A 15309-nucleotide genomic window follows, 5' to 3' on the forward strand; every position below is an offset into this window, starting at 1 on the left:
AAACATTTTTTAAATCTTCGAATGCGGTAGCGAAGATCAGATTAATTAAAACAACGAAGAAAACAAAACTAACAGCAAAACGACCGAAAGTCCAAACATACAAGTAAAACAAACCAACCACTTACATCGTTGCTTTCTGAACAATGAATCCGTATAGTGTGCGTATATTAAACGTTCTATGATTTGCAAACCATCATCTTCTTGGAAATAAGCTCTGTCGGTTCTGTTCCTGGATTTTATTCGCGTTTTCTCAGTTTTCGCATAGCATTCGTTTCCAGTCTAGACTCCAGCAAAGTGAACGTGATGAATGAATCCAACTGGTGTGTTTTCACACGTGCCGCGGCAATGAGAAATATATTTCTTTATGTCACCATTCTCTATTATAAGTATCATCACTCATTTAGATAATAGCCTAATACTTTAAAATCAATTCCATTTCCATAATTTATGGTCCACAAATTTGTACGTACCGTTAATACCATTGTTCTTTATATTCTGTTTATATTGGTCAGTAGCGTCTTAGCGCATGCGCAGTACCGTCCGGTACAAATATATCAATCGGAACAAATATATCACACCGGCAACGAACTTAAAGTTGGGTAAACTTTGTCACAAAAATTTGAATCTATTCTTCCACGTGCATGCTGTGGTTGCCCCAAAGGTAGATAAACTGAACATCAGTTGTACTACTATAAGTGCACATACAAATTATATTTGTTTGCACCTACTGTATACACTAATACAAAAGTTTGAAGTTAGAATACAAAATACTGTTTAGTCCAACATTTAAATATATAGTAGAGTGGGGAAAATGGGACACCTTTTCCATCTATTTTCCCATCCCATTTGGTAGTAAACACAAAACTTTCAAAGAATTGTAAAACCGTATTCTACTTCCATAGACTGTTGTTAGTTGTGTAAAACTCGACCAGGATATTTAGTTAATATGTGCTAAAGATGTATCGTCTTCCCCACTATACTCTAAATTGTATATATATTTTACAGAATTACCCATAAACTCTGGCAATTAATTTTTCCATTGTCTGCTGTCGTCACCCAATATATTAACTGAATAAATATTTGAAACAATTTTAGCAGATACAATTTTATTGAGAATATACATACATTATTACACACCTTGTTAATGTTTAGTTTAATACTGATAAAAAGAACTTAAATATTGATGAAAATAAAGAAAGTTACAAAAAGAAGAAAGCTGATTTTACCAACTGTGGAACTGAGTGTGAAGAATATGGAATTGTGATTTTAAATTTAATTTTTCGAATTAAAAAATTGTAAAAAAAGTATTTTTCAGGATGAAAAGTAATTTATATTGATTACTTGAAATTAAATCCTATAGTTGGTCGCCCAAGTTTATTTATATTTCGATAGGATTTAGAGAATCAGAACTATTGTTCCCTAAGTTATCAGTTATAGGAATTAAAGTTTAGTAAAGTGGCAAAAGTGTTGCACATTTAAATAGAAAGAGCAGTAAATATAGTACAAGATGGTAAAAACAAGAACAAAATGGCACCACTAAAATATAAACACAGTTAAAAAGAAAAATTTGCCAAAAAAATGTAAAAAAAATATTTAAAAATTTTCATTTAATTCAGCAAAAGTGAAAAAACATTTTATTTAAAAAGTAAAAGTTCGAAATGTTGTTTTTAATATCTTATGTATCAATTGAATCATTTATTAAAAAATACCTAAATTGTGGTTATTAATCTTTTAATGTTTTAAAAGAAAAAAAAGAAAAAAAATTTCCTTTTTGTTAATATAATTGAAAATATGTGTTCTAAATTTGTAACATTTTTTTAGCGTGTGATATTTTCAATGTAAATTAACAAATAAAAGCAATGTGGCAGTAAGTAACTCACAGTTCTATACACAGTCATAAGGTGTATGATGCAGAGCACAAAGTATAGGGGTGTCGAAACGAAAAAAAGTTAAAAACTAATTAACATATCGACAAAAAAATTAAGAAATCGTTTTCGTTTTTAACAAATTATTTTTGGGAGATTAATTGCTTCGCAAATTAAGAAAAATGGTTAATAATGAACATAATTGGACATAATTGGAAAGTGTTTGATTTATCACAGTGAGGAAAAGTTTTTACTAGTAATCTATAAACACTTAAAGTTTTTAGTTGAAAACCCAAATTATTGAACCCAAAAACTTTAACGAGAATTCAGTAAATCCAGGGTGAGCAGAACCAATAGTTTTTTCATTAACAGCCCCCCAAAAACGACTTAAAAATCACAATGAAGCAAAGATGTGACGTCTGAAGAGCAAAGCTGCTCTTAGTTGTTCCCATGGCATTTGGATCGCTCTTTTCCCGACAACTTGTTGTTTTGACCGACACCCCTCTGGGTTGGGACCAACTTTCTATTAGACGAGGTGTATCTGGATTTTCAGTCGGGAAATCGTTGGCAAGCCTTCTTCCACTTACACGCCGTGCACCACATCTCGCGATTCTCCATACCGTAAACTTTGCGACATTTTTTACCATCGCCACGAACTTTTCTGAAAAAGTTTAGAAACTTTAGTAAAATTGAATTTTAGAAACAAATTAAAAAAAAAATGTACAAAAAACTACTGAAAAGTAAATATTTGAGAGTTCTTTACTTTCGGAATAAAAAACAGTAAAAAAATTTTTAAATAAATAAAAAATCACATTCCATAAATACTTTAAAGAAAAAATTAAATAAAATTTGTTACCTTCCATGGGGCAGTGACTTGGGGGAAATAGGATACGCCATCTTGGGTGAGGCAGCTTGATGAAGTTGTTGTCGTTGGTGGACCAATGATGGTTTTGTGGAATACTGGGGGAATATTTTCATGAGTGATGGTGTAAATATAAAACAGTTGGTATGATAGTTTATTCAAGTTATGTTATATGGTCTTACAGTGAGGCAAGCAATTGTGGTATACTCTATATGGGCAAGGTCATACAGTGTGGCATGCCATGGACATGGAAATTAGGGTACAGTTTAGCTTATCACTTTTTATTCTATATGGGAAAGGTTTTACAGTCGGAATTCACACCATAGTTGTCCTATAACTTAGACCCATACCTTACCCATATAGAATAGGCTCACTTAAAATGTGCTTAAACTGATTTCAAAAATCGTAACTTACAATTGCTCCAGTTGCACTACTGTGCCAAGAAAACGCTTTAGCTTGTGGTAGAGTGATTGATGTTGGGGCAACGTTACCGTCCTGCACCATGGTGTACCCGGATGGTATAGTGATGGGGTTGCTATGTGAGATGCGGGGTTGGACTTTAGGAGCAGGAGAGGAGGATGCAAGTGGGGATCGGAGCTGTGGATGTGGTGGGAGGTTTAGGTTTCCATGAGAAGAAATTAAAGTGGTGATTTAAAACTAGAAACTTACCAATCTTTTTTAAAAACACATTGTAAAACAGGTCAGTTTGTAGTTAAAAAATAAAAATAAATAAATAGATTAAAAATTCTTTAAAAAAAAATTTGATAACTAAAAATTCACAAAAATTGTATTATATTATGTCTAAATATATTTAAAAATATTTAAAAAACAAATTCATTGTAAAAAAAGTTTTTCCAGAACTCAGTTACATAAAAGATTCAAAATCCCCCATGAGTGTTAAACCATCCGTGAAACAAACATTGAAACCAAACCCACGGAGGAAAGTCCCTTCCTTGTTACGCATAATGTTGGGGTGCCGTGGCGAATATGTATCATTATATGTATTACAACCTCAGCTTTACCCAAAACAGCTTTTACAAACAAGCAGAGCTAAAGTACGTTCACTACATTAATCAGTGATGTTCCGGATGTTTATTGCGTAGGTTGTAGTTGTAACCGCATTTTATAGACTCGGATACTTTTACTTAGACGCACATTCTTATGAAACAAATCTTACTGATTAAGTGATTGGCTGTAATGTTTACTGATCTAAGTGGTGTAGAAAACTCAAGTGTGGGCCTGCATTCCCTACCATGTACATGTACTATCCCAGGTTAGGTGCATAAGCTGTATTTTAATGTTTACTTCCGATTTGTTTTTTCATCATAAATATGACGCCCATGCTCACCTTTGTTCGATGTGAAGGGGAGAAAGCAAGGCTTGCTACAGGGATGGGGTTGGTGGGGAAATGGTAGAAACCCGTGGGTGCTGAACCCAATGTCAGGGTGGAGGGACTGCTTCCCCCACTGGGTGTTGGGACCGATAATTCATCAGAGTTCTAAAATTTTAAGATAATGAAAATTAAAAAAATTGTAGAATCAGTACTAAAATGCAATTTTAATTTAAAATTAACATGCCTAAATGTGCACTATAGAAACATTTGGTTTAATACATATGTATGCATCTGAATGTCACACCCGGTTTTTCTAAAATAATAAAATATGGCTATGACGACGGTATATGTATATATATACACAAATAATAATGACAGTAGAATGACCAGATATTGTTAAATTGAAGTTAAACAGACAGGGTGACAAATAATGACAAGGTTATTGTCAGGAAACATCTGTTCACTTTATGTTGACAATATATTTGATGACCTTTGCGCCATCATGCGTAATAATGCGTCATAATATCCATGAATGTTTTTTATAAGTCACAATGTTTACAGAGGGCAAAGTAAATTTGTTCATATTTGGTTAAATAATAAACAGTAGGCTATTTACGTTCTGCACAAACGTCATTGAACTATTGCTCCGGCAAGAATTTTTTGTGCATGGTTTGTTTAGACACCAAATGTTTACACAGCACTAATTCAATTTGTTATTCTAAAGTTAAACAATAAAAAGTGTTTTTTTTCTCCCAAAAATCTTGAAAATATGCTGTGGCAAGAGAGTTTTGGAGCAATGGGCCAACTCTGGCATGCTCAACTGCAGGTACATCTAGCGTGCCTCGCTGTAGTAGAACCTCACCCATATAGAATATGAAAAAGGGGGGGAATTTTACCTTGTGATATGGCGCTGACCGATGTAAGTGTCGATGAAGTTTGGTGCTCTCTATGTAACCAGGGGCGACAGTCCCACATCCCATGTCGGGGGATCTAGTTTGATGAGGAGGAGTGGATGCAAGTTGGACTCTTAGCTCGGCTGGGAGGCTCGCTGGGTATGCGGGGACCAACGTGGGAGCAAAGTAGTAAGGGAAAGATAACTGGTGCTGTTGGAGGATGGGAACACGATCCTCACTCCTTGATTTTTGCTCTTCTTCTTCCATTACCACTTCTAACCGGTCAGGACTGGTTTGAACAATCTGCACGCCTTGTGATTGTTGCGGACGGTTTACTCTGAGATCTTGAGGTTCATCCGAATTATCTTCAGATGGCTCTTCGATCAGAATCATTGAGTTAGGATCGGTGGTATCATCAGTGCTGTATGAAGGACGTCGATCCAACAAATTTGATCCAGACGGGGGTGCATTCCTGCTCGATGTGAGATGCCTGGATGGGGAAGACTGGTTGGGATCTAAAGACCAACTTCCAACGCCGCTGCTGCCAAAGCTTTGAGGACTCATATCTGTGGTTTGGAAACAGGAATTTATATCCATTTTAAGATGATTAATCAAATAAAGTAACTGTAATAAATTTCATAGATAGGTTCTCCATCAAGGACCTCACCCATAAATCATGGGTTTAAAAATAGATAAATGGGGGAAAAAAAAAAAAAGCCGGGGGTAAAAACTTTTATAACATGTGGGTTTGGTTTCATACACTTCATGCTTGGTTACTGGTTACCAAGTTAACTTTGTGGGTGAATATTTTTCCAGTAGGCTGAATGTTATATAAATCCATTTTATCCAATATATCAATTTGGACAACATATTAATGAGTCATTTTTTTTTTTATAAATATATATATATATAGATTAAATTGGGTAAAACAGCAAAAAAAAGGCCATTAGCAAGATAATGACAGTGTTTAAATACATGGTAAAGAATTCCTTTACAGTGTAATTTAAATAAGAAGCGTAGTTGGTCAAATTGATGGTCTTCTATGTAATACCTTTATTTGGTGGGTTATGAAACACGGGACTCGTAGAAAGATTGCTTAAAACCATTGCTGCCATTAACTCAGTCATCGTGGGTTCTTCCGAGGTTTTTCGCATTCGACTGCGATAAAAAATGATTAAATTTTGTGGAAAACATGATTAAATTTTTGGTGCATAGTAAAAGTAAGGGAGTGGTGTGGCTTTTCTTGGGCTCATAATAACAGGAAAAGAAAATTTTAACAAAACAACTATAATATTGTTTTTTCATTATATTAATGGAAATATACTATTAAACTAAACAGAGGGTATATAGCAAAATCTAGAAAAATTAATAGCCCATTGATAGACCAATGTATAGCCATGTATAAAAAGTACGCAGTTAAGCCACATTTTAAATAGCTTTAAAGGTTACCAAAACAATAACATACACTGGTTTTGTTTACACAGATACAAAAGTTCTCTTGCTACAAACGTGAACCAATGTGATTAGTTTATTTATGAAGCTGATCATTTCCTCAGAGAAGTTTATAATTAATTGTATGTGGCAGATCAGTCGGCGTAAATTGGCCGGTGAATCGTGCTGTGTGTTATTGTGGCATGACCTCTGTATTACTCTGTGCGTCACTACATTTCGTGGAAAGCGAAAACGCGCGGAGATCCAGAGAGATTAATGCATTCCGCAGAGCATGCGTCACGGGCATGGCCAGAAAAGTAAAAATATCCATGTGTGACGTCGTAGCAAGCATCGTATAATCACAAAAACGGAAGGCTGTATTATATAATGACTTGTGTGGGCGGGTAAGGCAACGCGAACTAACAGCTGCGAGTATGGTTTTACATTAAAAACCAAACAGGTGAAAACTAAAAACCTCAATGCAAATTGGTAGTTTAATATTGCCTTTCGTTACGCAACCAAAAAGGACAAAGAAAGTAGACCAGAAACCTGGGGAGTAAAATGTAACAGCGCAGACAGGGCGAACTGGTTCGTTACGTCATCATTCTTTGTTTCTATTATTGCTCGTAGGAGTAAATTTTGGAGGACATGTGATTGCTCTGTGTGTGATTATGCGCAAGGCAACAGCGCTATCCTATTGGTGCTACGAAACACGTGACTACAATAACAACATGACAGAGCGAATTAGGCCGGCCATGTAACTCAACAAAGAAAATGCAGCGTCGACAATTCGACGCTACTTACGCAATTTAGAACAAAAAATAATTATTTTTTTAAACATTTTCTACACACACGGAATTATTTGATGTGCCTGTCAATTAGGTTACATTATTCATAAAAGTTGTAGTTTTTAAAACAAACCGAGTAATGACACGACCTCTTTTAACACGATAAGGTATCAGGACGACGTATAAATACACGGAAATCGTTGCTTTAGCGTAGTAATGACTAACTTAATTTACGTCACGACGATGACTAGACGGTTAGGCTTCCTTTAAAGACCTCCCACGCTATATCTACTGCTACAACACATTCATACGTGGTTACGAATTTAGAATCGTTAATTTGTATATAAGTTCGGAAATTTAAAATAAATCCGAAACAAAATCAAAGAGAATAAAGAACTTGGGACAGACGCAAAATATTCTAAAATTTCCATGAAATGATATTAAAAGAATAAATATGATCCGCACGAACCAAAAGAGAACATAATGTATTTGGTTCCTCATCCGCAAAGTCTAAATTTCCCAGCGTAAGCGGAAAAGTACAAACAGGATTCAACTTTAACAGCGCCGACAGGCACTGCTGGTTGCGCCATTATTGCGTCATATTAGACCTTTCCCAGTCGGACTACTCGCGCGCCGGTGGCTTTAGCTTAGCTAGATGGACGAACTCAACGGTTTAAATACACTTTGCGCTAATTTTGGAGCCGATCGCAACGAGTGGTTTATATGTTTGGATAGCCAACAAAACGCTCTTGCTATACACGCAATACTAATTACCTAAATACGACGCTGTTTTATTAAAACACAACCAAAAGCGACTCTACCCAATGGTTAAACATCGTTACTTATATTTAAAACTACTTCAATATTACGTCAGAAAAAAGTTGTATATTTTAAGAATCATTGAAGTTAGAAAATGTATCTGAGTTTTGGATAAGATTAATAGATTAACACTTGAATGTTAGAGCTTTAAATAACATTAACACCAAGCAGACATGATCACAGAATGAATGTTTTTAATTGCTGTCTAATCCCATTACAGGGAACCAGATATACAGCTTACATAACGACAAAAACAAGACACATGATTGGCTTAGGCTGTTGGGTGTGTCTAAGGCGTTGCCACACTGTTTACAAACAAAGACGTGAAATAAAATCTTACTACACATTACATACACTAGAAACATAGACATTATAACAAGATATATTGAAAAATTATAAAAAAGATATAAAACAAATACAGAGCCCAAATTTTAAACTATAACAATTAACAAACCAAGAACTTTTTTTCTTAATCAAATTTGTTAACACGTACATGACTGTTTTGTTGTGATTTAATAAACAAAAACAGCTTACTAGTTTCTCAAATCATAAAATAGGCTATAGATTTAGTAGGCCTATACATAATGCAACTCTGGTAGAAAAATACTTTGGCTTGAAAACTATTACATAAATTACATTGTTACATATTAAGAAGGGACCAACTGTAAACTTTTAGGAATAGGATGGATACCGTTAGGATATAATATCCCACATTCCCTGTTTCTAACAACTAGCAACACTCTTGTGCACTGTGAGGATAGAGTTATATTATTTTAAAAATGTTCTTTGTTCACTAGTCACTACCAAATGGGACTATAAAATGGAAGAAAACATAGATCTAACCAATTTAAAGTAAATAGACAACTGGATGTTTTAGTAATATAAAACAATAGTACTGTAGGGTAAGATGGATATTGTTACCAGATATTACCCCATATTTTTATTCTGTTTTTACCCATTAACAACTCTCTTTTTGACTCCTGAGAATATAGTCACATAACTCTTTCCCAACCCCAACCTACTCCATTAAAGTAGGTGCAAAATGGATCTTTACGACTTAAACAAGCCATGTAGCCTAGACTGTCCAACTTACCATGGCTTTGGCACTTCAATGCTTGCCGATACCGGTCGATTCCCACACAAAACTAACTTTTCTTCGGACATGTTGGATTGCTCACCGACTTTTCTGTTTTAGATATAAAACAACATGTTGAATAAATGTAACTACTATACATTTTGATACATTAAACATTCTCTTTAATTGTGCAATTTCTTGGATAGCCTAGTTACTAATATTTAAGGATATAAATTAATTTCATGTTTAAACCTTTAAATTAATCAATTCCTATGCAAAATACAGACTACAAAAACAAAAATACAAAGTAAAACTTACGTAACAGGAGAAGAAATACTCTCTGGTTGTTCTTTAACTTTTGAGTGTTCACTTATATGTATTTCCACTATTCCACTGACGCCAGTCATTTGTTTTTCAACTTTTTGGGTTTTATTTAATTTTGTTTCAAAAATTTTGATAATTTACATACAAAAACAGATCACAAAAAATACGCTGAAAGGAAAAAGCAGTTACTAATAGTACTTGTAAATAATTTTACATATCCTAGTTAAAACACCCCAACCACAGTCCATAATTTTACACTAAAACGTATATTATTTCAGTTTATTTCGTTAAATTAACATAAAGAAGGCTATTTTAAAAAATATGGTCGCAATAATCAAACACAATAAGCAAATTCTGTTTCTTTTTAATGATCACACTTAACTCGGCTATTCTTATAAAGTGCGTTTCACTCTTTCACTCTTAACTAATATTTTGAAAACACGTCTACTCGCTTTTCCCCGAGCAGAAAACAAACACCGACCGGCGTCTTTCTGAATCTTTATACAGTAAACTTCCTTATGGCGCAATATGTATCTCAGGGAGTGAAGTAGAACAGCCATAACACTCGGTCCGCGAATCTCTCGTACGCACGCGCACCCACACGCACACACACGCATACATAACAAACGGGTATGGGAAATAGACCTACCGACCACGCCGATCCGTGAAGGTAACGAACACTGCTGCCACACAACAGTACCGGTCTGTGCGCGACAGGAAAAATGCGGACACCTGAAACACCGGGCATGGGAAAATTAAAGATAAAAAAAGTTCCCGCCAGACACGGCGATATCCGGGCGCGCCGGCGGCTGTCGGTAATTTACCGCAAAAACAAACATTGAACTAGTAACGGTTGAACTACAGTGGCCGGGAGCGCTTTAACTGTGCGCTTTGCGTTGAATGCTCAAGGTTAATCCCTGGATACGTTACACAAAACCGCTTGTTGTTGCTACACAGAATACCACATACCACAAGTAATAAGTCAAAAGTCGTCCACAAGTAACTACGTTTAACAAACTCGCTTATAAACTGGTTGTATTTGCATGTTTTTAATCATACCTTGTTTTCAGGACTGCCGTTTTGATGTTAATACCCTTCTTGCGCTGTTTTAGCCGATTAATTAAAAAAAAACACATTTTATATGCATTATGTCAGTAGACTCGGTATTAATTGTAGAAATTTATCAACATTAACTTTTATTGTCACGAATCGATGCTATTTTAACAAAGCTTTAAAAATGCAAACGACATTATGACACCGCAAGCATCTATTTGTATATAGCACATCCAGTTTTCCTCTGTGTACGAACTGTAAATAACATAGTGCACACCAATTTAAAGAGAAAAGCACTTTGGTACACTTCATAGCAGTTCTTCTTAACTGTTCAATGACACAAACCAAATATTAAATTAATTAACAGCGAATTTACATTTGATACAACTTTTTGCAGGCATGAAATAAATTAATTTAACATTTAAAACCACAGCCAAAAGATATTGCAAACTGCTGTAGTGGCAACCAAATCAAATGGTGACCTAGTTTTAAATCGTGACGTAGAGGTTGAGAAGCACAGCTTATAGGAACAAAACTTCAAGCGTTGTCATTATATGTAAAAAAAGAATTAACAAATGCTGTCCAGTAAGACAACGATAACATCTACACATAACAATTTGCTGGTACTGTGAATTTGGGTATTGCTGTCGTAGGTTTAAAAACAAGAAAGCACCTTGCAGTGTGTTGTTATATTATTTGGCTTCTTGAATAGCCAGTAGGGTTGAGGATATTTTACCAGAAAGAAAAGTAAACTCTGTATAGAAACGAAGTGACCATTTTTGATACTTCAATCTCTTGCAGTATACTCCATCTACATAGAATCTTTGACCTTTTAAGCGCAGAACCTTGGGTGGCAGAGTGGGTAGTCCAACCCTTGAAATTTTTCATTACAACCAATGGGTCGAAATACGTTTCACAGAATTGTATGTCTATCTATGACTGCATCCCCTGTGTTATTAAATGGTAGGCGCATATGGGTAGAAAGTAACATGCTGGCAGCTGTTGGGAGGTTTATAGCTCTGTTGTAACTTCTTTGTTTCTTGAAGGCGGAATAAAGATTTTCAAAGCTTTTTCTCGTCGGTAAGAAACTGGTTTTGTTGAAGGTCCGTTCAGTTCTGTTAAAATATTACCTTTAATTAAAATTTATAAATAAATGAATGAATGTGGTTTATTTATTATTGCAGAATGCTATTTTTTTAAATATGCATTTATGAAATAATGTGATATATTTAGTATATTACAGAGTTAAATAGGTAAACACAGATGTTATAACCAGACATTTCAGCACCAACTTAACAGCTGGACTCTTAAAAATACATCTAATAAAAAATTTAAAAATTCTTTAACAATCTGGCTTATTATGGCTGATGAAAGACAAGTCTATTGTATTGTCTCTGCCATATTTCAGTTTAATATAAAAGTGCTCAACTGTAACATAAAACTAGCCTATTTTTGTTTAAAGTCCAAGCAATTTCGTGCATTTTAAAGTAGTTTAACAGGTGAAAATGATCACAAAGTTCACATTTATAATGTTTATATTGAAAATGACCAGAATATCAATGTCTTATGGACCTAACATTTTTTTACCTTCAGCAAAAACAAAACAAAATATTTGTGAGGCGACACTGTTAAACCATGCTGTGGCCCTGTGGCACCATGCCACAACACTGTGACACCATGCCACAACACTGTGACACCATGCCACAACACTGTGGCAAGGTTATACAGTGCCGTGTTACTAATATTTTGTTTTGTCTTTGCTGAAGGTAACAAAATCTTAGGTCCATAAGACATTGATATAGCACATGGCACTTTAGCACAAAGCTACAGCAAATGCACTACTTTAGTGCCTTCTGCATTATCTAAATACTTTCACATACCTTTGTTAGTTTTAGTGGAAGCCGATATGGTTGAATTTGATTTCATCTCTTCGTCCATGATTATCTTTCTTTCTTCCTCTGTTATCTCTTTTATTTCCTCGTTTTTATCTCTATAGAAATAATTTAATATATCAATATTGTATGCTATAGAAATGAAAACACAATTTACATTGAAAATTAAAGTATTTTTGTTTTAGAAAATCTACTAATTTGAAAAAAAACATGATTCATACAACAGTATGAAAAAAGCTCAATGGTAACAGCATTTTAACAATGCACCCCAGATTTTTATTAAATTTAAACTAATGTGACAACAATGCCCCTAGATTATAAATACATAAAGAATAAAAATCAAAATTGACTTTTACAACACAAAGTATTGATGAATTTTAACAGTGTCATCATTACAGGTTTTTGTTAAAACATTTTTTTTTAATTTTTGTTATAAAAAGTGCACAGTAAATCAAAATCACCTGTAAAATACAACAGTTCCATCCTCAGTAAGATGCATGGAGAAAGTATGAGGGCTTGTTGATGTAGGAACCCAATCAAGGCTTGTATCAGCATCTAATACACTGGTTCTGAATGGGAACATACCACGTCCCTGTTGGTATGTGGGTGTTAAGGTATATCAGTGGTTACTTTATTTTTAGGTAGTGCCTGATTGTCAATTACTTGCATTTTTTGCAACCATATATATTACAAGCAAATTTGAAAAGAGTTTTGATATTTATATTAAAAAAAGTTTTGAGAAAATTGGACTTTTTTTGTTGTGTATGTGTGAGGTTCTAAGGCACACCAAGGAACCAGGGTATCGAACACATATTGGTGATTGTGTTTTAACCCAATGTTCACTTAAAGTTGTCTGAATTAAAGAAAGAAAAAGGAAAACAGGAAAACCAAAACATATGCAGCCATGAAGTGCATGAAACATAACAACCATGTTATATCAACTATCTTTGCCCCACCACATGAGAATAAATAAGTTACAATTATCCATATTCATACCAATACTAAAATACCTTTGCCATTTGTATATCGTCGATTGGTATCCCACTAACTACGGCAAGTTGTTTTCGAAGATGATCTGCGTTCCACCCCAAGTAAGTCGATGAAACAACTTCGTCTTTTAAAACAACTTCCTCAAAATCTTCAAACTTAAGTAAAGATGGTCTCCATCGACGACACAACAACACAAGCTGATTGGCCGCTGTCTGTTTGTGATGTCATAATGTAAGTTGTTTTATGGACAATTAAATGAGTTTAGTTTTTTTAAGTCAAAAGAAACTCTATGTAATAATATGCACCGAATATGGGATGGCAGGCCTACCTTGGGATTTTTTTGCATTGCATTAATCGGTAAACATTACAACCAATGAGGTAAAATTTGACGCATGTATACAACTTCACAGCATTGTGACGGCATAATGTAGATCGTTTGAGTTTACTTGATTTAATTCAGACGAAAATTGTTGTTGCAATATGCAACTAAAGGCTCCAAACCTGGAGACCGGAGGGGCAGGGTATACAGACTGACGCTTGTTTTGCATTGCAATAACCCAGTAACAGTAAATATTAAAGCCTGTAAATCAAATTTCTTTAATAGGAATGTGTGTCTAAGTACCCTGCCTCCCTAGCATTAAAAATACCCAAAGTTTTACATGACCATTGTAGTCGACTACACTACCTTTGGTTCAGGTTTATCAAGGAATTCAATGAAAAACTCAATGGTTCCGTACAAACTGATGTTCGTCCCAAATTTATCGTTTTCAAGATAAACTTGGCTTGGTGTCTTCCACATTTTCTTACGAATACGAATTCTAAAATGCATTTTAAAATTTTAGATAACCTTTTTTTTCACAAAATAAAAAGTAAAAATTCCACAGAATATGAGTTTTTCCATTTATGTTTAACTTTTTCCTTTTTTTATTATTTTTTTAGACACACAAAGTTTCAAAATTTTTTTAGGCTACAGTTTTTTCAGTTTAAAACAAATGTTATGATCTCACCTCTCTGGTTGAGTATGTATATCACACTGTTCACTTATATCTTCACACAGCAAGTTACGTGCGTCACCAACTGTCAACCCACGTTGTATCACCCAATTCATTAATGGTTTGGCAGTCTGTTACGAGGAAATGCATATTGTAATGTTATTTACTACTAGTTACATATGGTAATGCTTTCCAAGTTTCTGTTTGATTGGGCCACCTACTACTGTGGTTGAAGCATATTAACTGTTGTTGAAAAAGTGAATTCATTCGAAAGTTGTGTGAAATGTAGTTTTGAAACTTGGATTGCCTTGAAACTTGGATTGCCGAAAGCTAAAAAACTTATATAAACAAACCACCATAAAACCCTATATAACCCCCATAGAAACCTTATAACTACCATAGAAACTTTATAAATACCATAGAAACCTCATGACAGACCATAGAAACCTTGTAACAACCATAGAAACCTTATAACGACCATAGGAACCTTATACCCACTATAGAAACCTTATAACCACCATAGAAACCTTATATAACCCACCTCCTCCTCGTAAAGCTTCAGTTGATAAAGTTTGCATCGATATTCATCTTTACGTAAAGCACGACCCAGTTTAACAACAAACAACGTCGAATTAGGAATTGATCGAAAATCTTCTGTTAATTGACTCATCTCATTCTGTGGGTAAAAGGTTAATGAGTAAAGGTAACATGTTAAGCACATACATTAAACTTTTCAAGAACACAATAATTAAATACCTCTTGACCACTGGCGTATTTCCTGTAGATGACAAACCTTCTTGTAGCTGTGCCTACAAAGTGGGCAAGATGTCGCTTTAATGACAACAAAGGCATTCGCTTGTCCATTTCTACATGCAGCTCTGGAATAAAGAGTAAAAAGTAAGAAAAAAAATGCCACAAATTTTTGAAACAGGTTGGTATTAAACGTTTTGTTTATCACTCCAATTTTAAGCTTTAACCAGCTTTTACCCTGA

At 34.5% G+C, this 15309-nt stretch overlaps 2 protein-coding genes across 4 annotated transcripts in view; both read right to left on the minus strand.

Moving 5' to 3' along the window:
- Window positions 1-1094: 1094 nt before the first annotated feature.
- Window positions 1095-9560, minus strand: LOC100175282 (zinc finger protein 704-like). The gene is made up of 8 exons (XM_002125652.5): window positions 9385-9560; window positions 9085-9177; window positions 6005-6111; window positions 4957-5519; window positions 4076-4225; window positions 3142-3324; window positions 2722-2825; window positions 1095-2526 (listed from the first exon to the last, which is right to left on the minus strand). The coding sequence occupies exons 1-8, from the start codon at window positions 9471-9473 to the stop codon at window positions 2415-2417; spliced, it is 1401 nt and encodes a 466-aa protein (XP_002125688.1). The 5' UTR covers window positions 9474-9560; the 3' UTR covers window positions 1095-2414.
- Window positions 9561-10569: 1009 nt separating this feature from the next.
- The window catches only part of LOC100177599 (ubiquitin carboxyl-terminal hydrolase 47), a 26782-nt gene continuing 22042 nt past the window's right edge, over window positions 10570-15309 (minus strand). For all 3 annotated transcript variants that reach the window (XM_026840567.1, XM_026840566.1, XM_018817613.1), the window contains 4 exons: window positions 13346-13537; window positions 12797-12927; window positions 12324-12433; window positions 10570-11558 (listed from right to left, as the gene is read on the minus strand). In XM_026840567.1, coding sequence (XP_026696368.1) covers window positions 11455-11558; window positions 12324-12433; window positions 12797-12927; window positions 13346-13537 — 537 coding nt within the window. In that variant the 3' untranslated portion in view covers window positions 10570-11454. The remainder of the gene's footprint in view (window positions 11559-12323; window positions 12434-12796; window positions 12928-13345; window positions 13538-15309) is intronic.

This window comes from Ciona intestinalis, chromosome 2 (genome assembly GCF_000224145.3).
Source record: "Ciona intestinalis chromosome 2, KH, whole genome shotgun sequence".
NCBI lineage: Eukaryota > Metazoa > Chordata > Ascidiacea > Phlebobranchia > Cionidae > Ciona > Ciona intestinalis.